Below are 23,011 nucleotides of genomic sequence, written 5' to 3' on the forward strand. Positions count from 1 at the left end.
TTCGACTCCCATACTTTATTGGGACAAAGGAGGAAGGATGCAAACCATCACCACAGGCCCACCCACCAGGGGTGTCCAGGCTTCAGCACCTAGTACAGCATGAGTACATTATCAATACAGGCAACTTGGGAGGGGTGGAGTGGGGAAGATTCCACACAGGAAGGAGACTAGAGGTCCTTCTAGGCTTGGGGGCTGAGGCATGTATTGTACTGGCACAGTCCACTTATGGATGAAGAAGGAGGTCTAGATTTCCATTTTGCAGATAGATAGGAAGGAAGACATTCCCTTATATAGACGGGAAAAAGGAAAGGGATTACCTGGAGGGCAATTCTCTTTTTATATATTTGGAAGAAGAGCAGATTTCACCTTACAGGTGGGTATAGGAGGGAAGAAGGAAAGTTTATTTTAAATATTAGCAGAAACAGATGTGGGAAGAAATGTCATTTTGCAGAGGGAAAATGCTTCTGGGATGGTGTTCACTGGCCATTCCATTCCCAGGTGACAGGAAGGAGACACATACGCAGGAAAGGATCCCAGGGCTACAGAACAAGGGAGGTATACCCCACAGGCACCAGACCCTCCATGCCATCCCGCCCACAGCGGAGCCAGTCCTCATCCACTGTGGTGATGACACGCAGCACTTCCCCACGCCGGAAGCTCAACTGGTCAGGTCTTGCAGCAGTGTGATCACAGAGAGCCCGCACTGCCCTGAGGGGAGCCAGAGGAAGATACTGGGATGAGGTGAGGTGGGGGTGCCCAGCTGTCCCCAGGCGTCACCTCTAGAGTGCCCTTGTTGGTTTGGCTCAGTGGACATTGACTGGGCTCTGGAAGAGACTTGAGAACCATTCATCAACATGGTGATTCTATCTGGGGCCCTAGCCTTCTCCTGAGTGGCAAACCCACTCCAGCTTCTTATTTGACACTATTTGCACTTCTCAATGGTGCTTCAAATTCAACATAGGCAAATGAAATGACTCACCCTCAAAACCAGTCCCTCCTCATGTCGTCTATAGTGGTAAACAGCACCACTTTCTACCCACACTTGCTCCTGGTGAAAACCTGGGCATCTCACTCCATACATCCAATCCATCACCAAAACCTGTTTGGTGTTTGGATCTCCTACTACTCCATCTACTCTGTTTTTTTTTTTTTTTTCTTGAGACAGAGTCAGTCTCTGTCGTCCAGGCTGGAGTGCAGTGGTGTGATCTCGACAGCCTCCGCCTCCCGGGTTCAAGCGATTCTCCTGCCTCAGCCTCCGGAGTAGCTGGGACTACAAGTGCCCACCACCACCACGCCTGGCTAATTTTTGTATTTTTAGTAGAGACGGGGTTTCATCATGTTGACCAGGCTGATCTTGAATTCCTGACTTCAGGTGATCCACCGCGCCCGGCTGCCAAATTCTTTTATAAAATGTTTAGGCCGGGTGCAGTGGCTCACACCTGTAATCCCAGCACTTTGGGAGGCTGAGGCAGGTGGATCACAAGGTCAAGAGATCGAGACCATCCTGGCCAACATGGTGAAACCCCATCTCTATTAAAAATATAAAAAATTAGCTGGGCATGGTGGTGGGCACCTGTAGTCCCAGCTACTTGGGAGGCTGAGGCAGGAGAATCACTTGAACCCGGGAGGCGGAGGTTGCAGTGAGCTGAGATCATGCCATTGCACTCCAGCCTGGGCGACAGAGTGAGACACTGTCTCAAAAAAAAAAAAAAAAAAAAAAAAATGTTTAGTGGCCAGGTGTGGTGGCTCCCACCTGTAATCCCAGCACTTTGGGAGGCCAAAGTAGGCAGATTCCTTGAGGCCAGGAGTTCAAGACCAGCCTGGCCAACATGGCAAAACCCTGTCTCTACTAAAATTACAAAAATTAGCCAGGCATGGTGGCAGATGCCTGTAATCCCAGCTACTCTGGAGGCTGAGGCAGGAGAATCACGAGCCCAGGAGGTGAGGTTGCAGTGAGCCGAACTCATGCCACTACACTCCAGCCTGGGTGAGAGTGAGACTCTGTCTCAAAAAAAAAATTATGTTTAGTCTCTATAACCATAAAAAAGGTATTGCATCGTATCCTTTTTATAGAAAGAATCCTGGCCGGGCGCGGTGGCTCATGCCTGTAATCCCAATACTTTGGGAGGCTGAGGCGGGCGGATCACCTGAGGTCAGGAGTTCTAGACCAGCCTGGGCAACACGGTGAAACCCCATCTCTACTAAAAATACAAAAATTGGCCGGGCACAGTGGCTTACGCCTATAATCCCGCACTTTGGGAGGCCAAGGTGGGCGGATCACAAGGTCAGGAGATCAAGACCATCCTGGCCAACATGGTGAAACCCCAGTCTCTACTAAAAATACAAAAATTAGCTAGGCGTGGTGGCATGTGTCTGTAATCCCAGCTACTCAGGAGGCTTAGGAGAATCGCTTGAACCTGGGAGGCAGAGATTGCAGTGAGCCGATATCACGCCACTGCACTCCAGCTTGGTGACAGAGCTAGACTCCATCTCAAAAAAAAAAAAAATTCCAAAACAAACGGGCGTGGTGGTGGGCACCTGTAGTCCCAGCTACTCGGTAGGCTGAGAAAGGAGAACCCAGGAGGGGGAGGTTGCAGTGAGCCGAGATTGTGTCCCTGCACTCCAGCGTGAGTGACAGAGCGAGACTCTTGTCTCCAAAAAAAAAAAAAATCCAAGGCTCAAATGAGTGACACATCGATAATAAATAGAAAAGCTGCAATGCACACTAAGCACGGTCTTATTTTAAAGCCCAGGGTTTTTTACACTACCTCCCATCCATGCTGTGATAGCATACATGGCTACACACTAGTGCATTCTCCCCAATCCTCCTTACCTATGGGATTGCAGCATCCTGGGTGCTGAGGCCTCAAGGTCCTGAGGAGAAGGCGTCTCGGGAGGTGCCCCCCGCTTCACAAGAGCCAACACACTCACTGTCGGGGGCAGCCAGCTAGATGGTCTCCTAAAAGAAGGGACATAGGGTCGCAGCTGAACCCACCTCCAGAAAACCCAAGAACCCTGGGGTTTGGAGGGAGGGAGAGGCTAAGGGGCCTAATTGTGGTTCAAAAGAGGTCAGGGGTTAGTCACTGCTGAGGGCAGAGTATTAATTATTGGACACAGGCACTTTTAGGCTGATGAGGGAGATGACAACGAACGTCCACAACACCACAAATCCCAAGGAACCTATGGACTCAGCAGGGTCTAGACAGGCTCAGAACAAAAGGGCCACTAGAGAGTATCTGAAGCCATTAAAGAGCCACCAGTTGTTGAGGCCTGGAGCAGGGGTTGGCATTTTGTTTGTTTGTTTGGAGAGGAGACAGGGTCTCGCTCTGTCGCCCAGGCTGGAATGCAGCAGTGTGATTACAGCTCACTGCAGCCTTGACCTCCTAGGCTCAAGCAGTCCTCCCACCTCAGCCTCCTAGAGTAGCTGGGACTACCACCACGTGTGTGCCACCATGCCCAGCTAATTTTTGTATTTTTCTGTAGAGACAGGGTTTCACCATGTTGCCCAGGCTGTTTTTCATTTTTCTAAAGGACCAGATAGTAAACACAGTTGACCCTTGAACAAAGCAGGTTTGAAATGCACAAGTTCACCTATATGCACGTTTTTTTCAACCGAACAAAAAATACTGTATTCTCAGGATGTGATACCCACATATACTGAGGGCTATCTTTTCCTATACATCAACTGTAGGATTTGAGTATGTCAGATTTTAGTGTATGTGAGGTCCTAGAGCCAATCCCCCACATGTACCTGGGGATAACTATATTTCAGGACCTAGGCCAAGAGAGAAAATTGAGATCATTATGGAGGCACTTAATGTAAACATTAAAATGTAACCATTTTTAGCTTATGGCTGTAGAAAAACAGACTGCCAACCTCTGCCCTAAAGGATCATCACTAGAGTTTCAAATGAGGCCGCTGGGAGATCTGAGAGAGAGTCAGAAGGTCATAGAAAGGACAAGGTACCCCATTACCTGGACTTTAGGGCTCCATTCTCATTTTCTGTGGGGCCCCCAGGCACTCCAAATAGTCTTCCCAACCAGAGGCCCCTGCCTGGTGCCATTTCATCTGTGGGCAGGGGTCTCTCCTGTGCACCTTCTTGAGCTGCAGTCCCATGACGCCCCGGTGCCCATCGGGAAAGAGGAAAGCCCTCAGTGCCCCCAGAGGCATAGACCCGGGAGGCCTGGGTCAACTGCTCCCACCAGCTCCCTGGTGTGGGAAGGTTTGGAGAGTCAGAGGGGTCTGAAGCAGCTTCCTTGGAAGTCCCCCGAAGGCTCTGGGCCAGCCGGCCCCCAAAGTGCAGCATGGCTTGCATAGTCTGCTGCAGAGCCGGAGGCGGGCCTGGAGGGGCAGGGGCCTGAGGCGGGCCCAGGGGCAGGTGGTGGTGGTGCTCAAAGAGCAGGTCCAGGTGGAAAGTGAGCACCGACAATGGCTGCAGCAGGAGCAGCAGCTCTGTGGACAGGGAGGGACAGCCACCACGGGCCAGGGAGAAGAATCCTGTTGGCAGGTACAGGAGGGAGAGCAGGCCTGGAAAAGAGCAGGCCAACATCAGCTCCTGCCCTGGACCTAGTCCCAGAAGACCCCCCAGAGAAGCCCACCGGTCAGCACACATCCTCCCAGGCCTCACTCTGCTGGGCACTGGGGCAGAGAGGAGGAAGGATGTGGTGGGCTATAGGACTGACATCCCTGCCTGCATGGAACCTAGCCCAAATAGGAAGACACACAGAGCAAGTGGTGACAAGTAACTGAGTGACAGTGCAAAGGCTACAGAGGAGGAGGACAGGAGACCCATAGAAGCACATACAAAAAGGGGTGTGGGGGTTGGCCTAGTCTGAGGGTAGAGGTAGGGCCTCACTGGGGAAGGACTCAAAGGATGAATGACAGTTCATGAGGAAGGAGGGGCAGAAGGTAGAGGAACAGCATAAGCAGGGCCCTGGAGCAGGAAGGGCCAGGCTGGAAGACTGTTGGCAAGACCAGGGAAAGCCCTGGCCTCCAAGGCAGGGGAAGAGGGCAGAGTACAGACAGCCAAGGCTTTGGGTCTTTCATCCTATGGGCGATGGGCCTCCTTAGAAAATTTTAATTAGAAGAGTAATAAGATCAGAGATCTGGATTAATGGCATTCTGGCAGCAGTGAGAACCAGCAGGAGAGAACTCTTTCCTTCCCATCCTCCCAGCCCATCAGCCCCATCCTCTACCATCTGAACCTCTGACCTGCATCTTCCTGGAGACTGGAAAACCACAGCTCCAACTGCTTGGTGCTAAGGGGAGAAAAAAGGGAATGGAATTTCAGGGAGGTGGAGGACTCCAGTCCTCTCTGGGTGGAGGATGGGAGATGAGATTGGAAGAGCGGGGGGCCTTCTCTGGGGACGCGAGGCACTACTACTGTGTCCCACCCATGACGCTCCTGCAGTCCCAGGTCGTGGGAAGGGCACTGGAAAGAAGGCAACTCACTTGAGGAGGCCCAGGATAAAGGCATGGAAGCGGCTACGGCTGCTGCTCAGCGGGGCTAGACGGCTGACCTGGCTATACAGGGTTCCAAGGGAGCGGGTGCTGGAGCCTGAGAACGTGGGGTGCAGTCAGCCAAGCCCGGCCCTGCCCTGCGCACTGCCGGGTCCCACGCCCTCCTGGCTCACCTGGCTTCACCGACGCCTCCACCACGCTCCAGGGGCTGCTCCTGCGCTGCCCAGTGATGAGGTCCTTCCGGAAAGGCTTCAGCCCGTCCGCCACCAGGGCGTGGAGGGCCGGGCAGAGGGTGGTCAACACCAGGTGCCCCACATCCGGGCTCAGCCGGCTATCACCCAACTGGGCCTGGAGGTGGCGCGATGCCGATGGGTCCAGAGATCCCTCCAGCCACCTCCCGCCAACCGTTCCCGCATCCCCCGCGGAGCTCCATTACTCCCCTCATCCCAACAGCCTCCCCCCAGCCACCTTCACCTTCTGCACCAAGTTCCGGGCGGCCCCGAAATGCGAGATGATTTTATCAACGGAGGCGCTGACGGCTATCAGGAGACCTAAGAGGAGCGGGAAAGGGAAGACGCTAGGAGGCCGCGCCCCTACCCAGGCTTGCCCAAGGGGCGTGGAGAGACTGCCTTCGGACAGCCTGAGAGCAGGGCCGGGGGCGAAGGGCAGTTCATTCGGAAGCGCGGGGTCGGGAGTCAGGGTGCCCTACCTTTCTTCTGCTCCTGCAGCTGACCAGTCCCACTCTGGGCTTCTGCCATCCACAGCCGCTGGGCTCCGGGGACACCGGCGAAGGACCACGAACTACGGACTGGCGTAAGGGAAGAAGGGCGCGGTGACACTTACCAAGGGTTATTCCGAGGACTCCGGGCTCCCGCACAAGTTGTCTCCGGCGGGTCTGCAGTGCTCTGTCCCCGAAGGGTCTTGGGGAGAGGAGGCGCAGGACCGCCTGGAGCACGGGGTAGCTCGACCCGAGCCCCGGAGTGAAATCCCGCACACTTCCCAGCACTCGCTGTCCCCCAGCCCCATCCCAGTTCCCTGTGCCCTCCCTCAGGGCACAGCCCCCACCTCCAGGATCCCGGAACTCCGGGAGCGGGATGGCCGCGCTCACCTCCCGCCTGCCCTGCTAGGGCCTGTAGGGCGGGAGAGGACACGGCGCGGGGAGGGAGGTGCAGCCCTGCGCACCGCCCCGGGGCCCAGTCCTGCCTGCGGAGCCCCAGGGAGCACGTGGGCGGCATGGACCAATGGAAAGACAGACAGAAGGGAAAGGGAGGAGACGGAGGGAGGCGAGATCCGAGGATTGGGAGAATGGAAGGCGCCGGAAAGGGGAAACCCGGGTCCCGCAGCAGCCTCTTGGCGGACGGTGCCCTCTTCATCCCGCGTGGGACTGGACTCGCGGAGAGGGCATGGCCAAAACCTCTAGTGCCAATGAGCTCCCGGGAGCTTCACCCTCCACCCCTCCCTAGCAAGGTCGGGGGGCAGGCCCGAGCTGCATAGTCCAAGGAATTCCACGGAGGGTGTGACCCAAAGCCCCTAACAACAGACTCGCTGGGACCCCCTAGACTTGGCATGAAGGCTGGGTAAGCCCGCGTCCACTATGCCCAGGTGGGTCTGGAGGGAGAGGGGGCCGGCCCACGGAGCAGGAAAGGCAACAGCTTCCCCCTCCAGCACTAGGAACTGGGCCAGACTCCCCAAGGCCGACAAACTTGGTTGGAGTCGGCTTAAACTGAAGGGCGGGACTAAGCTGGGCAACCCCGGAAAAAAAGCGAAAACGGGGCCGGGCGAAAGTGGGCGGGGCGGCCCGCCTGAGGCGTGGCCCGCGGGGCTAGCCCGGGTCCGTCTTACGTAGCCTGGGCGGAGGCGATGGGCTCCTGGTCCAGCGAGGGGCCTTCGGCGGACGAGGTTGCGGTGGCAGCGGGGGGGCGGGTACCTGGCGGGGTGGGGGAGCCGCGGCGGGGAAGGTGCTACTTCTGGGAAAGAGCGGGGACAGCAGCAGTGCCAGCTCGGGGCTGGCCAGGCAGGGCAAGGCTCCCCGAGTCGGAGGCGAATAGGCTCCCACCGGGGACAGGCGGACGGGCAGCAGCTGCTCCTCTGGGGGGCTCGGCGCCCCCAGCAGCCGCAGCCCGGCGCCGGGCCACCCGGCCAGAGGAGCCAGGAGCAGAGACCCAGCTGCGCCTGCGCCCCCACCCTCCAACAGGGGGCGCCCGTCGGCCGAGAACCGGAAAACCAGGGGCCGAGGGAGCAGGAGGGGACCGGCTGCAGGCGGGATTGGCGGGGCCAGGCGCAGAGGGAAGGAGGACAGCGGGATGAGCAGCCAGGCAAGAAGGGGCGGGAAGAAGAGGGAGCAAAGAGTTAGTCCTGTAACCCAATGACCACCCAGTTTCCCTTTCCCGGAGCGCTCCCTGGTAGAAGGGGCGGGGAGGATGGGTGACACAGAATGGAGGGAAGACAGGGGGCCGGGTTGGAAGCCTAGGAGGCGTGAGCGGCCGAAGCCCAGCCCTCCTCCCGCTTCTTGCTACCTCTTACCCTCCAGGCCAGCCTGCGCGCCCGGCTCCTTCGCGGCTGGGGCCTCCTCGCCAGCCGCTGGGCTGACAGCCCGGCCCTCCTCGGACTGCCCCTCCGCTATGGGCTGCAGTCCAGATCGGTTCTTCTTCCTTCGGGGAGGGACAGGCGGGGGTGGGGGCCGGGGCGGGACCAAAGCCCAGCCAACTGGGGGGTCTCGAGGCGGGACTGGCGGGGCTGGGGTCCGGCTTCGGGACCGGAGTTCCTTGAAGGTGGTGACTTCCCGAGGAGGTGCCGAGGAGCCGCCCAGCGACCCCGAGGGGGGCAGCTCGGTGTCGGGCGAGAAGACTATGAGCCAGTCACTGCGATCTTTCTTGGCCTGCGGGACGAGGGGCAGCCCTGGGCCCCGCTTGCGCTTCTGGGCCAGCTCGTGGAAGGACGTGATTGTCCGGTGGGGCACCGGCTCCTCGCTGACGTCACTTCTCCATCCTCCATCAATTTTCCCTGCATCTGTTTTCGAGCCAGAATCAGTTATTCTTGTGTTGGTTTTCCAACCAGAGTCGAATTTTTCAGGTTCACTTTTCCAGCTAGAGATAACATTCCCATTGTTTTTCCAACCAGTGTTATTGTTTTCAGTGGTTTTCCATTCAGCTTTAGTTTTCTGTGTGTCAATTTTCCAAATTGGGTTAATCTTCCAACTGGGCTCCGTTTTCCCAGCGTCGATCTTCCCATCATCCGCCTCTAAGAGCTCAGAGGTAGGGAGATCCTGCTCTACGCTCCCGTCCTCTTCCTCCAAGCCTGGGGAAGGGACGTCTTGGCAGGTGGTCAGGGCGTTGCAGTTCGAGTCCAGGCCAGGATCGGGTGAAGAAGAAGCTCCGGAGCAGGAATCAGGAGAGCAGCAGAAGCTGTCCGGTGAGCAGGTGCCAGGGCCTGCTGAAGCCAGTGGGGAGCCCTGCTCCAGGGGGATGATACTGGGCTGAGGGTGGGCATCCTCATCACCAGGGAGTTCCCGCAAGTAGACTGAGACAGGGGACTCATCGGGGCTAAGATCTGAGCAGGAGCTGAGCGAGGAGGAGCAGCCTGGATCTGAGGGAGAGGCAGCCCCCTCTTCCTCCTGTGACGGGTCCTGCCGGTTTTCTAGGCCCGGACCGTGCTCCTGGCAGCACCGGCAGGGCACAGCTGGGCTGTTGGAATTGGCGTCCACCAGGGTGCCACTGCAGGGGCCCCGGCTCTCCTTGCCCCCAGTGTCTCCTGGAGGAGGGGGTGTGCTCAAAGGCCCCTCCTGTAGCTCAGGACGGCGGGACAAGTGCAGGCCCAGGGAGACGTGCTGGAGGTGGATGTGGTTGAGGTTGCAGAGTAAAGCTCTCTGAGGGGACAGCATGGTGCTAGCGGCGATGGGATGGCTTCTAGAGAACCAGAAGGGTAGGGTCTCTCACATCCACCTACCTGGCAACCACAGGTGCAGACCTAGAAGACAGGGGTGGTGAAGCCCAGCCAGTGAGGACAAGAGCTGCGGGGAAGGACACCGAGGTGACTTGACGGCAGCAGCAGGCCTGAAGGCTCTGGCTGCTTTGGAAGATATTTCAATGAGATGCAAATCGCAATCGACTGACCATTAGTTTCCACTGCAGTGTTTGCAGGTGGAGTCGAATGTAACCCCCCGGGAATGGAGCCGGGAGGGTCAGAGAACGCGGCTGCGCTCTGGATCTCCGAAGGGGGGCGGGGGCCTGGAAGAGGTCCGGGCCCAGAATGGACCTCCAGGTCCCTGCTGCCGCAATCTGGCCCTGCCCTCCAGCCTACCCCTTACTCCCAGAGGAAGGGACCCAGGGAGACCCACCCAGATGCCCTGAAAGGAGGTGGAGGATGGGGGTGGGGCAATACGCAGAGTTTGCCTGGTGAATGCAGAAAAGGGGTGGAGGCTGGAGAGGAAAAGGTTGGAGCAGCCGTCAGCTTGTCAACTCCGCATCTGCTGGCTGCCTCGGCCGGGCTCCAGCCTGCGCCCTCGCCCCTCGGAACAGCGGTAAGTCCATTCTCTCCGCATTCGTCTCCATCGTTCAGCCACCACCGCACCCTTTCTCTATTCATTTCTCCTGCTCCCTTGTCCTGCCCCGCCCCTCGTGCCTTGGTCCATCGGTCTACACCCATGGGCCGAGCCCTCCTCACCAAGGTCCTCCTGGAACCGCTCCGGCCTTGGGCTTGTCCGCGGCTCCCACGGTCCCCGCCCGGCGGGGCACAGAGCGGGAGGGGAGGGGCACTAGCACAACCCACCCTGCGCTGCGCAGCTGCACCCCTTCGCTCATGGGCGTGGCGTAGCTCAGACCCGCCCCCAGCGTTTAGCGTCTTTTGTCACCCACCTAGCAGGTTTGATATATCCTAAGCTTTTGGCCCCTGGGTCCTGCTTCCGTGCAGCGGCTCCTCCCAGCACCCCACCCCGCACATTCTGGAAAGAGCCAGACTCTGGCTGGGCCGAGCAAGAACAGAACCACAAGAAGGTTACACGATTATTTATTGAGAGCCTCCTCTCCCCGCCCTTGCAGTCTCTAGGTCACTTTCTCCGCTTGTAGATTTTGCGCGCAAGCCCCAGAAAGATGGCTGGGGGCAGGGGTGCTGCGTACTGTTCAATGAGAGCCATAATGTGGCTGTAACTGTCTTCCTCATATTGCAAGAACACAGCCGGCAGATCCAGCTCCTCATATAGCGCCTTCACCCGGGCCACTTTCTCAGCCTCCTTCTGCCCGTAATTTTCCTGGAAGGGGTTGGAAGACAGGAAAACGGTCTTGGCCTTCCCCAGAGCCGCCAGGACCCCTCCACTCCCCTCATTCACATATTCCAGAACATCTCCAAAGCCACCCACTCCTTTCCTCCCTCCAATTTTCAAGTGTCTCTAGGTAGCTAAGATCCCAAGCTTCCCTTCCCTATCCCAAATATTGCCTCAGACCAGGCGTCCTCTACTCCAGGGTTTCTCAACCTTGGCACTATTGAAACTTGGGACTAGATAATCCTGTCTGGGGGAGCTGTTCTGTGTGCTACATGTTTGGCAACATCTTTGGCTCCTGCCAACTAGATGTCTGTACCACACGCACACACACAGAGTTGTAATGACGATGGCAAAAAATGTCTGCTGACATTGCCAAATGTCCCCTTGGGAAGAAAACTGCCTCCAGTTGAGAACCACTGCTCTATCCCTTTCCACCAACTCAGGGACCCACCACCCTCTCTCAGGCACCTTCAGGATCTGGTACTGTTCTGGAGTGGCCCGTTGCAGACACTGAACCACCAGCCAGCTGCATTTGTTGTCCTGGATGTCAGTGCCAATTTTGCCGGTCACACTGGGGTCCCCAAAGAGGTCAAGGTAATCATCCTGGGCAGGGAGGGGGAGGGCAGCAAAAGAGGAAGGATGAGGTTCCTAGGCAGAGGAGGAGTGAAGCTGGTATTCTCTGCTACTGCCTCCTGCCTTCCTACCTGAATCTGAAAGAACTCCCCCATCTCCAGCAGGATCTTCTTGGCATTGGCATGCTCCTTCTCGCCATCAATTCCTGCCTATAGGGAAAGGGGGGTTAATAAGCCAAACCCCAGAGGTGCCGGCATCTTCCTGGCTGCTTCCTCCCGTGGGGTCTTGCCCTACTGCAGCCCCAAATCTCTCCTCTCTCTTCAGACATCCTGGCTTCCCTGACCTAGACAGTCCTGACTGATGGTCCAACCTCAATCCCACTTATTTTTGGCTAGTCCTTCCTGGGAGTCATAAAAGAGACGAATCCATTCTAGAGGTGCACAGCCTGTCTCTTCCCTCACAAATGTCAGTCCCCAAGTCATTCTGATCCATCCTCCTAATATTTTTGCCGCCTCCAACTTCTTTCAAGATGAAAAGGAAATGTAGAAAAGCAAGGTCAGGGTAGACAGTTAATCCCACTGACTGCCTTTAATCCACTCTTCTCCCTCTCAACCTGGATGATCTCCTCCACACTCCTATCCATACTCAGATGCAGGATATATTGTTCCCCTATTATGTGCTAAGCACTTTCATATCGCTTGCCTTGCTTAATCTTTACAGTCCTATGAAGTAGGAATTTTATCCCCAGCTGAGGAAAGAGACTGAGCGAGACCGACTTGCTCAAGGTCACACAGCTTTTCACCAGGGGTAGCAGCGTTCACGTTTTCTGCTCTATGCCTTCCTGTCTAAAAGCCCCCATCAGCAGAGCAGAGAGGGGTGAGGAGGCTCACTCACCATGTACATGGCTGCAGCTATAGGAAGGTAGAAGGAGTAGAAAGCTGTCTTGTACTTGACAATAGATTTGTACCTGAGTAGGGGGAGAAGAGAAACTCCTCAGGAGGGCAATGTGCATCCTGAGCCCTCCCTCACTGTCCAGACATGATTCGCACTGTCCCTCACCTCCCCTCACCTCTTTTCAGTGAATCTGACAAGATCCACATTGCCCTGGGGGGCTGTGATGAGGTCCAGAGTCTGCCCAATCTCAGTCTGATAGGAACTCTAAGCAAGACAAAGACGGTCCATGAGCCAGGCTTTCTCCAGATATGCGAAACCCTGGTATCCCAAGCCCAACATCCCATACCAGCTGACAACTGGGCAGAATCAAAAAGGCAACAGAAGGGGAGAAAGCCCCAAAACTCAAGGCCCATATTCATACACACAGTCCTTTATCACCCTTTCTTCCAATTACACAGGACAGAGAAGCCCTTTCTTGCCACTACCACAACCCCACTTCCCAACACCCTTCCTCGCTTTCTTTCCCTTCCAGGCACCCTGCAATCCTGTACCCTGAAACCAGCTAGATGAGCATGTCCTATAGAGGCCAAGGCTACCATGGGCACCCTCTGGGCATCAGACCCTGTCTGCAATACACCTGCAGGAAGAGCTCAATCAGGTTCAGGTAATAGGGCTGCTCCCGGCAATAGAGCTTCAGCAGGCGGTAGATACATGCTTCCAGGAGGTTAGCATCATTGATGGCATCCAAACCCACGCCTGGCTGTCATGACAGAGAGAAAAACAAGCAATCAATCTCTAGTCTGGGTTCATACTAAGAGCCATCACCCCAAAACCTCAACCAGGCCATATATAACCACCTCGCTGTGGCCTGTCCCCATACCCACTGCTATTTTCCTGCCCACATTACCTTCTGATACCAGCAGATCTGTCCCCGGCGGGTGAGGGATGAATCCATGATGTCATCTGCCACCAGGAAGAAAGCTTGCAGCTAGAAAGAGTGGAGTAAGACCTGCAGGGCTCCTTATTACTGTTCCTTCTATCAGCAACAGAGCTGCTACTTTATATCTGTATATAGTTTTGCTTTTTTTTGGTGGGAGACAGAGTCTCACTGTTATCCAGTGCAGTGGTGCAATCACGGCTCACTGTAGCCTCTACCTCCCAGGCTCAAGTGATCCTCCCACTTCAGCTTCCTGAGTACCTGAGACCATAGGCACGTACCCCATGCCCGGCTATTTTTTTTTTTTAATTTATTTTTTGTAGAGACAGGGTCCCACTATGTTGCTCAGGCTGGTTTTGAACCCCTGGGTTCAAATGATCCTCCTGCCTCAGCCTCCCAAAGTACTGGGATTACAGGCATGAGGCATCACAGCCGGCCACAGCTGCTGCCTTTGACAGTCCCGATGAGCTGGGAAAGTCAGGATGGGGAGACAGAAGACTTCTGTGCTATGGAGACTTGGAAAGTGACATAACCTGTTTGGCTCAGACTCCCTGCCTATAAAACGGAACTAAAACACTCTTGTTTTAGGTAAGAAACTAGAACAGATCTTTGACATCTCTAATGAGCCCTAGATTATGCCTGGTATCAGGGAGATTAGGAAACACCTCCATATACCATACTCTATTCTTGCCAAAAACTTCAATGAATGCTTAAAGTAAGATCTATTCATGCAATTGACTTTACATTACTTCCTAAATAAAATAAGGCTATTCCCACATTGCCCCCAGCACTGTGTTTGAACATCCCGGTGACTAGGAACACAGCCTTACCTAAAGAAGCTCCTTAGCAGTGCAGGTCTAATCAGGTGGAACTGAAATCTGACTTTGACCTATGAGTCTCAGACATCTTTAAACACTTTTAAACATTAAGGGCTTACTCTTCTGAGTGCCCATCTGAAGGTACCTGAACGTGTCGGGTTTCCCACTAGACCATGAACTCCTTGGAAGCAGGGACAGTAACTTCTCCCTCTTAGCATTTGCAGAGCCTAGCACAGCACTAGGCCTGGAGTGAGAGTTTCCTAAACACTTGTCTGACAAAGAAATTAAAGAATAAAACACTCTAACATTCCCTGTGATACTTCTTGCAGTCAGTCAAACTATATGTTTTGGTTCCTTAAATAGCTTTTCTTTTCTTTTCTTTTCTTTTTTTTTTTTTGAGATAGAGTCTCACTCTGTCACCCAAGCTGGAGTGCAGTGGCACCATGTGGGCTCACTGCAACCTCCACCTCCCAAGTTCAAGCGATTCTCCTGCCTCAGCCTCCCAAGTAGCTGGGACTACAGGCACCTGCCACCACCAACTGCTAGCCCAGCTAATTTTTGTATTTTCATTCAGTAGAGACAGGGTTTTGCCATGTTGGCCAGGCTGGTCTTGAACTCCTGACCTCAAGTGATCCACCTGCCTCGGCCTCCCAAAGTGCTGGGATTACAGGCGTGAGCCATCGTGTCTGGTCATTAAATAGCTTTTCAAGACATGGTTTGGGTTGTTTTTTTAAAGAGACAAGGGTCTTGTCATGTTGCCCAAGTTGGACTTGAACTCCTGGGCTCAAGTGATCCTCCTGTCTCAACCTCTTGAGAATCTAGGGCTATAGGCACACACCAGTGCACCCAGCTCCAGACTTGGTTTTTATTTTCATAACTGATTTCCTTTTTTTGTTTTTCCACTTCTAGATATATACCCAGGTTTTTGTTTTTGAGATGGAGTTTCACTCTCGTTGTCCAGGCTGGAGTGCAATGGCGCAGTCTCGGCTCACTGAAACCTCCGCCTCCCGGGTTCACGTGATTCTCCTGCCTCAGCCTCCCAAGTAGCTGGGATTACAGGCACGTGCCATCACACCCGGCTAATTCTTGTGTTTTTAGTAGAGACAGGGTTTCACCATGTTGGTCAGGCTGGTCTCGAACTCCTGACCTCAGGTGATCCATCCGCCTTGGCCTCCCAAAGTGCTGGGATTTTAAGTGTGAGCCAATGCACCCGGCCCTATACCCAGGTTTTAATTTTTATTATTATTTTCTTTTGAGACAGGGTCTCACTCTCTCACCCAGGCTGGAGCAGAAGACATGGTTTGTGTTTTTTTTTTGAGATGGAGTTTTGCTCTTGTTGCCCAGGCTAGAGTGCAAATGGCACCATCTTGGCTCACTGCAACCTCCACCTCCCGGGTTCAAGCAATTTTCCTGCCTCAGCCTCCCAAGTAGCTGGGATTACAGGCATGTGCCTCCACGCCTGGCTAATTTTGTTTTTTTGTTTGTTTTTGTTTTTTTTTGAGACAGAGTCTCGCTCTTGTTGCCCAGGCTGGAGTGCAGTGGCACAATCTCAGCTCACTGCAAGCTCCGCCTCCCAGGTTCACGCCATTCTCCTACCTCAGCCTCCCCAATAGCTGGGACTACAGGTGCCCGCCACCAAGCCTGGCTAATATTTTTTTTGTATTCTTAGTAGAGACGGGATTTCACCATGTTAGCCAGGATGGTCTCGATCTCCTGACTTCATGATCCACCCGCCTCAGCCTCCCAAAGTGCTGGGATTACAGGCGTGAGCCACCACGCCCAGCCTAATTTTGTATTTTTAGTAGAGATGGGGTTTCCCCATGTTGGTCAGGCTGGTCTCAAACTCCCAACCTCAGGTGATCCACCTGCCTCAGCCTCCCAAAGTGCTGGGATTACAGGCATGAGCCAGTACACTTGGCCTAGAAGACATGGTTTTTAAGACTTTATCCCATCCTAATCCCGTGTGCTGTAGTGAATCCACATTGCAAAGGAAGCATGCAACACCGCCTGCCAGAGCCCAGCATGGGCTGTGGGGAAAGGACCGTTGCAATCACTGCTACTGTTATAGGCAGGGTCCTCAGGGAAGGAGGCATCCATCTGCATCTTTACCTCTGACCTAACCTCAGAAGAGTAGTGTGGAAGTCCTGGGCTTTCCACATCGAAGGCACATGTTTAATTGACTCTATGTTTATTTGGAGTAGCATGGTTTCCCTGAAGCCACCCGTTCACTGCCTCTCCCAAGGGTGACTGCAAGGACAATCTCGTTTCAGCCACCACTACTCAACCATGATGGTCTCCAAGATAATTAATTCCATGGCCTCCCCAAATTTCCCCTACCTCCTAGCACTGATTCTTAACCCCACCAGCACTTTCTACTTATTAGGGAAATTAAAAAAAAAAAAAACAACCCAGGCCAGGCACAGTGGCTCACACCTGTTATCCCAGTACTCTGGGAGGCCGAGGCAGGCAGATCACTTGAGCCCAGGAGTTCAAGACCAGCCTGGGCAACATAGTGACACTCCATCTCTACAAAAAAACTATTTAAAAAGCCGGGCATGGTGGCAAGCACCTGTAGTCTCAGCTACTTGGGAGGCTGAGGTGGAAGGATGGCTTGAGCCCAGGAGGTCGAGGCTACAGTACGCCATGATTGCACCACTACACTCCAGCCTGGGCAACAGAATGAGGCTTTGTCTCTAAAAAAAAAATTTAGACCAGGCGCGGTGGCTCACACCTGTAATCCCAACACTTTAGGAGGCCGAGATGGGCAGATCACTTGATGACACAAGTTCAAGACCAGCCTCAGCAACATGGCAAAACCTAGTCTCTAAAAAAAAAAAAAGCCAAGTAGAGGCTCGCTCCTGTAGTCTCAGCTACTTGGAAGGCTGAGGGGTGGGAGGGTGGCTTCCGCTCCAGAGGCAGAGATTGCAATGAGCCAAGATCATGCCACTGCACTCCAGCCTGGGTAACAGAGTAAGACCCTGTATCAAAAAAAAAAAAAAAAGAAAAAAAAATTAAAAAATTTTAAAAACTTACAGGTGAACCTAGGGTGCTGCCAGGGTTAAGAACTGATTCTAGGCCAGGTGCAGTGGCTCACACCTGTAACGCCTGTAATCCCAGCACTTTAGGAGGGCGAGGCAGATGGATCACGAGGTCAGGAGTTCCAGACCAGCATGACCAACATGCTGAACCCCGTTTCTACTAAAAATACAAAAATTAGCCAGGGATGGTGGCATGTGCCTATAATCCCAGCTACTTAGGAGACTGAGGCAGGAGAATTGCTTGAACCTGGGAGGCAGAGGTTGCAGTGAGCCAAGATGGTGCCACTGCATTCCAGCCTGGGCAACAGAGAGAGACTCCGTCTCAAAAAAAAAACGAACTGATTCTACCAGTCAACCACTGGCCCCTCGAGGTCTTGCTTCCCTTGGCCCCCATAGCTTTGCTCCTCTGCTCTGCCCTCATCCTCCTTCCCTTCCTTCCTTGCCTGTCATCTCCATATTTTGAACCCCTCAGCCCCTCGGCATCCCTGTCATCCAGGGCCCTCTCCCTGGATGCCATGGGCCTATTACCTCCTTGGAAGCAAATCTCTATTCTCCAGACCCATCTCCCTGACAAGTTCCAGACCGGAATTTCCACCGCCCCCAGGACAGGCAGATCCACCTGCTCCACCCATACCAAGAACGTACCCGGGCTGATTGTGCTCAGCACGTCTTCCCTTGAGCCAGCTGCTCCTCTCAGGCCAGGAACTCAGCATCATCGTCACTCACCAATTCTGAATGCTCTTCCCTTTTGGGCTCACTGCCACCCTCCTCGGGCATGGCACCCCTCCCAGAACCCAATTCCCCTGCCACTAATGAAAGCTTTAGGCCATGCCAGCAAACTAGACACCTTCAAGACCAAGACGAACTGGTATAGAAGACAAGGGGATGTGGGGATTGGAGCAAACCAGAGAAAGCACACAGGAGAACACATGCCGTCTTGCAGAAGTTGCATCCACTCAGCTTCAGCCAATTGTTGCTATTCGGGAACATGGACCCAAATCTTACAATTTCCCAAGCGATGCTAGAAATCTAGGTTTTAGTGTGAAATCTCTTTGTTAAATTTAGGAGACTTAATTGTAAAACATTTTCAAAAAACTATCAGTGAGCTGCTAGTTTTCAATCTCTGCTTCTGAATAGCCTTCGGAAGACCTCTGTAACCTTTTTGATGGAGTCTCGCTGTTGTTGCCCAGGCTGGAGTGCAATGGTGCAATCTCAGCTCATCGCAACCACTGCCTCCCAGGTTCAAGCGATTCTCCTGCCTCAGCCTCCCGAGTAGCTGGGATTACAGGCATGCGCCACCACATCCAGCTAACTTTGTATTTTGAGTAGAGATGGGGTTTCTCCATGTTGGTCAAGCTGGTCTCGAACTCCGGAACTCAGGTGATCCTCCCCCTTCAGCCTCCCAAAGTGCTGAGATTGCAGGCGTGAGCCACCACGTCCAGCCTCCTCTGTCACTTTTATAGCCATCCTCTGCTCAGAGGAAAGAACTGACACCTCTCTGCCCAGTCTCGAGGCCCCAGTCCACACTGTCTACAACTATCTACAGCCATCTTCATACCTAATGCCAAAAGAGGCTCCCCACATTAGTTAATCCTTGGAGTGACTCACTCTAAATTTGGCCATAGCACACTGGAGACAAAGACACACAAACACAACCCAGAAATAAGTTTCAGGCCCATCCCTCCCCTTCCCACCCAAGTCACCACCGTTGCAGGAAACTTCTTCTCCCTTCCCCTACCCCTCTCACCAGTTCCACACACCAGCCCACAGTCCGGGCCCGCTGGAGACTATCAGCATCCTGTTTCCTTGGCTGCACCAGCTCCCGGAATGCTACTACCACCGTCAAACCCCGGTGATACTTGCCTCCAATGGCATTGTACTCCAGGACCTGGAGGGCAAGGGAAGAGGGACAGGGTATCAGGGTCCATACAGCAGCTACTGTGAGTTTTCTCCTTGCTCTCTCCCATTTCCAACCACCACCTAACTTTATCCTCCCCAACCCCAACTCCTCTTCAAGGAGCCTCTGGAATTGCTACTGTCTTTACTCCTTCCCCAAATTTCTGGAGCAAAGCTAGAGGAGGTCCCAGTGCCCAGGCACATTCTTTCTGCATGGTCTACCCTAGTTAATTTATTTTTTGTTTGTATTTATTTATTTATTTATTTATTTATTTATTTATTTATTTAGGGATGAAGTCTCACTCTGTTACCCAGGCTGGAGTGCAGTGGCACGATCTTGGCTCACTGCAACCTCTGTCTCCCAGGTTCATGAAATTCTCCTGGCTTAGCCTCTCGAGTAGCTGGGATTACAGGTGCCCACCACCATGCCCATCTAATTTTTGTATTTTTAGTAGAGACAGAGTTTCACCATGTTGGCTAGGCTGGTTTCGAACTACTGACCTCAAGTCATCCACCCGCCTTGGCCTCCCAATAAATTTAAAACCTCCATAGTGCAGATTAAATGCTGCTCCCAAGCCCAGAACAGGGCTTGAACCCACGGAAAACTCAGTACATGCTATAGGGATGACTGGCTTGTTCAGGTCCCTCCCCAGTTTCCTTCCCCATCCCCACCTCTCCTAGACTTCCCCTTCACAACCCATCCCTACTTTTCCAACCACCTCTGCCTACCCAGGGTTCAACCCTCCTGCAAATGAAAAGCCTCCTTCACTATATTAAAACAAAGCCTCTCCAAAGTCGGCCAGAAGACAGCTTACAGGAGACCCAAGCTGTAGGATCCAGCTCCCACTCCTCCAGTGGTTTCTCCTCTTGCATCTCACTTGCCTTCTGCTGCCTGGCTCTCAATCAGACCTAACTAACACGGAAGACTTCATCTCGCTGTCACTCAGGCTGGAGTGCAGTGGCACAATCACGGCTCACTGCAAACTCCGCCTCCCAGGTTCAAGTGATTCTCCTGCCTCAGCCTCCTGAGTAGCTGGGACTACATGTGCGCGCCACCACGCCCAGCTAATTTTTGTATTTTTAGTAGAGACGGGGGTTTCACCATGTTGACCAGGCTGGTCTCGAACTCCTGACCTCATGATCCCGCCCCCCCCCCCCCGGCCTCAGCCTCCCAAAGTCCTGGGATTACAGGCGTGAGCCACCATGCCGGGCCAAGACTCTCTTTTAATCCCCATTCCAGTATAGGCAAAGCCCCCCTTTCCCTTCATTCCCCTGAGATATATGAGATAGACAGCATTTATAAAAAGAATTTTAATAGATACTCCAGAATCAACAGGAAAAAAATTGGCAAGTATCACAGCAATAGTTCATGTTCTAGAATAGGGGTTTCTAATGATACAATAACTTCACTCAGGCCCCAGGGAGATAGGACAATATCAGACTGCCTTCCTCCCAGGTCTCTGCCAAGGTAACAGCTTCTGATTTCAGGACACAAAATCTAAGCCTTGCCAGGTTCAAGGCCTCCACCCCCAAAGCAAAGCAGTTTGGATGACCCACCTTCCATCAGAGCCAAAAGTCAGGTTGATGGACTGAGTAAGTATACTTGCCCAGGCCCCAACCTCTCCAGAGCAGACTCAAGTCCCTCAGGTAAAAGCTTTCTCGGCCAGGCGTGGTGGCTCACACCTGTAATCCCAGCACTTTGGGAGGCCAAGGTGGGTGGATCACCTGAGGTCAGGAGTTCGAGACCAGCCTGGTCAACACAGTGAAACCCCGTCTCTACTAAAAATACAAAAGTTTGCTGGGCATGGTGGCACGCACCTGTAATCCCAGCTACTCAGAAGGCTGAGGTAGGAGAATCACTTGAACCCAGGAGGTGGAGGTTGCAGCAAGCTGAGATCGCACCATTGCACTCCAGCCCAGGCGACAGAGCAAGGGTCTGTCTCAAAAAAAAAAAAAAGCTTTCTCTCACATCTGTCAAAAGTCCCCCATAAGCCACAGGTGAATCCCACACATATACAGAGGAACCGAACCAAAGGCTTACTCCTCCAAGTCATGAATCCCTCACCTCCTTGAGCCGGGCAATAGCATCTCCTGTCTCTGGGTGCCCCATCTCATCCTCAGTCAGCATCCTAACGATCTGGGAGAAGTGCTGAACAAAATCCTGCTTTTCTTGGGCATAAACATCTGATTTCTGGTCTCCGTTCATTCTGAGAGAGGAGCAAAGGGCTCTGAGTAGAAGAAAAACAAGTCAGAAACCTGATCAGCTGCTCCCCTCCCCAAGGCCCCTCACCCCAACCACACTCACCGAGGTTCCTCTGTCCACGCTTGGCACCAGCAGCGGGCACTGTGCCAGGCCAGGACTGGGTACCCGTGCACCAGGGAGGGCCGCCGTAGGGAACCCAGCCACCTCTCCCGGGGTGCCCAGTAGGGGGCTGGCAGCAGGAAGACCCCCACAGATCTCAACCAGCGGGACAGGGGCATCCTGGGAGTGGCATAGGGAGGGGGCACCAAGCACTCCCTGCAGGGGCAAGCACCAAAGGCAGAGGCATGGTGGCAGCTCCCCAGATAACTCCCACCCCAGCCTTAGCCCAGAGTGCCCCTCCCTCTTGTGGAATGTGCTTGGGGACAATTACAGGACGGATATGCAGGGAACAAAAAGTATGGCTGGGTGACTGAGACCCAACTAATCGCCACTTACAATAAACAGGCTAGAACTCAGTGCCTTCAAGATGGCGTGCACAAGGCTGGGTAAGGCGGTGGTACAGAGTAAAGTACCCCAGGATTAGGGTCTGAAAGGACCCTTAAGTCATCCTATTTTACACAAGCCAAACTGAGGCTCTAGGAGGTAGGAAGATAGTAGAGGCAGAGCCAAATCTAGAACCCAGGTCTCCCCTGGGCAGTAGAGAAGGGAGCCCAGGGTCTGAGTTACGCCCCAAGGAGGAGAGAAGCATTGGAGCGAGAACCCATGGGTGCTGCGTCCATATGGTCCGGGGTGCTTGAACCGCGCGTCCCAAGCCCCACTGGAATTGCTAGGACTGAGCAGATAGGCTCGGAGCAACTCTGGACGGGAGAGAAGGGCTCGCAGCAAAGGAGTAAACCGGGGTCCGGGCATATTGGAGGTTCCAGGAAAGCACAACGGCAGAGTTTGGAAGTCTCTGCACCCCCAGAAGGCCAGCCAGTCTAGCCCACCGACCTTCAAAACGGACACAACAGGCTGGCCTTCCGATGCCTCACAGTATCGTTACAGAAGTAAGGCCCGGTCTCGGCCCCCTTCCTTCAAGGCCCAGCACACATCCTCTCTCACCTGTTCCCAGATGCTGATTCCTGCTCGGTCCCGCTTGTTGGCGGGTACTCCTAAAAGCAGAATCCGCTCCGCGATCGGCTCTGTGGGTCGAGTAGTTCCCGCTCTCCCCACACTAAGGGCGGAAATACATAATAAGACTACAACTCCCAACGTGCCCGCGGGAGGGACAGGTAACGCGATCCTGCGTGTCCTGGCTGGGCGAAGATGAGCCGCGCTGATTGGCTGCTGGCCCTCGTGTGAGCATGGCGTATTGTGGCACTGTGACGGACGACCAATGGAAGGGCTGAAGTCTAGAGGTCGTGGCTGGAAGCGTCAGTGCCGGAAGCGAGCCAGGCTGGGAACGTCACCGCTGTGGCTTTTGCTGCCTCTCTTACTCAACTTCAGTTTTCATTATCTTCCTGGGCAGCTGATTGGCACGTTAGTAAAACGCAGCAGGACTAGCTTTCTCACTTATTAGTTCTCTAACTTTAGGCAAATCATTTAACATCTCTGATCCTCAGTGAACTTGCTTGAAACTAGTTTTCCTCATCTGTTGAATGAGGGTGGTAATACCATGAGGTAATGTGTGTATAAAGTGCTTTAAGGGCTTAAGAAAGATGAGCCTTGGGCCGGGCACGGTGGCTCACGCCTGTAATCCCAGCACTTTGGGAGGCCGAGGCGGGTGGATCATGAGGTCAGGAGTTCGAGACCAGCCTGACCAATGTGGTGAAACCCCGTCTCTACTAAAAATACAAAAAAAAAAAAAAATTAGTCGGGCGTGGTGGCGCGCTCCTGTAATCCCAGCTACTCAGGAGGGCTGAGGCAGGAGAATCGCTTCAACCCGAACCCAGGAG

The 23,011-nt window shown here is 53.9% G+C and overlaps 3 protein-coding genes across 10 annotated transcripts; 1 reads left to right on the top strand and 2 right to left on the bottom strand.

Annotated features, from left to right (window-relative positions):
* RUSC1 (RUN and SH3 domain containing 1) lies at positions 1-10,222 on the bottom strand. 4 transcript variants are annotated; one of them, XM_024245045.3, is made up of 10 exons: positions 10,124-10,222; positions 7,985-9,427; positions 6,171-6,269; positions 5,936-6,012; positions 5,635-5,809; positions 5,453-5,558; positions 5,213-5,259; positions 3,976-4,528; positions 2,834-2,959; positions 1-708 (listed from the first exon to the last, which is right to left on the bottom strand). In XM_024245045.3, the coding sequence occupies exons 2-10, from the start codon at positions 9,339-9,341 to the stop codon at positions 540-542; spliced, it is 2,709 nt and encodes a 902-aa protein (XP_024100813.2). In that variant the 5' UTR covers positions 9,342-9,427; positions 10,124-10,222; the 3' UTR covers positions 1-539. The 4 variants fall into 4 exon arrangements, with proteins under 4 accessions (XP_024100813.2, XP_024100809.1, XP_024100810.1 ...); XM_054551632.2 differs by lacking the exon at positions 1-708 and adding an exon at positions 715-834 and having other exon boundaries at positions 10,124-10,214; XM_024245041.3 differs by lacking the exons at positions 7,985-9,427; positions 10,124-10,222 and adding an exon at positions 6,570-7,132.
* On the top strand, positions 9,627-10,550 carry LOC100442596 (putative uncharacterized protein RUSC1-AS1). The gene has a single exon (XM_024245059.3). It carries the CDS (start codon positions 9,627-9,629, stop codon positions 10,335-10,337), a length of 711 nt encoding a protein of 236 aa, XP_024100827.1. The 3' UTR covers positions 10,338-10,550.
* On the bottom strand, positions 10,449-22,427 carry FDPS (farnesyl diphosphate synthase). Of its 5 annotated transcripts, none has more exons than NM_001132148.1 (11): positions 22,179-22,203; positions 21,180-21,392; positions 20,940-21,102; positions 18,726-18,866; positions 13,093-13,173; positions 12,823-12,945; positions 12,361-12,449; positions 12,186-12,258; positions 11,423-11,500; positions 11,187-11,321; positions 10,449-10,706 (listed from the first exon to the last, which is right to left on the bottom strand). In NM_001132148.1, the coding sequence occupies exons 2-11, from the start codon at positions 21,353-21,355 to the stop codon at positions 10,506-10,508; spliced, it is 1,260 nt and encodes a 419-aa protein (NP_001125620.1). In that variant the 5' UTR covers positions 21,356-21,392; positions 22,179-22,203; the 3' UTR covers positions 10,449-10,505. The 5 variants fall into 5 exon arrangements, with proteins under 5 accessions (NP_001125620.1, XP_054415750.1, XP_024107183.1 ...); XM_054559775.2 differs by having other exon boundaries at positions 10,450-10,706; positions 22,068-22,194; XM_024251415.2 differs by lacking the exon at positions 21,180-21,392 and having other exon boundaries at positions 10,450-10,706; positions 20,940-21,081; positions 22,179-22,427.
* Positions 22,428-23,011: the final 584 nt, after the last annotated feature.

This window comes from Pongo abelii, chromosome 1 (genome assembly GCF_028885655.2).
Source record: "Pongo abelii isolate AG06213 chromosome 1, NHGRI_mPonAbe1-v2.0_pri, whole genome shotgun sequence".
NCBI lineage: Eukaryota > Metazoa > Chordata > Mammalia > Primates > Hominidae > Pongo > Pongo abelii.

What these genes read in the sequence shown, in the direction of transcription:
- RUSC1 (XM_024245045.3), bottom strand. Translation starts at nt 9,341, where the DNA reads ATGCTGTCCCCTCAGAGAGCTTTACTCTGCAACCTCAACCACATCCAC. An exon ending in CGCGCAGGCTGGCCTGGAGG is followed by an intron (nt 6,270 to 7,984) that starts GTAAGAGGTAGC and finishes CCCTTACGCCAG; the next exon opens with TCCGTAGTTCGTGGTCCTTC. An exon ending in CAGTCTCCAGGAAGATGCAG is followed by an intron (nt 4,529 to 5,212) that starts GTCAGAGGTTCA and finishes GCTCTTTTCCAG; the next exon opens with GCCTGCTCTCCCTCCTGTAC.
- LOC100442596 (XM_024245059.3), top strand. Translation starts at nt 9,627, where the DNA reads ATGGAGCCGGGAGGGTCAGAGAACGCGGCTGCGCTCTGGATCTCCGAA.
- FDPS (NM_001132148.1), bottom strand. Translation starts at nt 21,355, where the DNA reads ATGCCCCTGTCCCGCTGGTTGAGATCTGTGGGGGTCTTCCTGCTGCCA. An exon ending in AGATCTGCTGGTATCAGAAG is followed by an intron (nt 12,946 to 13,092) that starts GTAATGTGGGCA and finishes CTGTCATGACAG; the next exon opens with CCAGGCGTGGGTTTGGATGC. An exon ending in TAGCTGCAGCCATGTACATG is followed by an intron (nt 11,501 to 12,185) that starts GTGAGTGAGCCT and finishes CTTTCCCTATAG; the next exon opens with GCAGGAATTGATGGCGAGAA.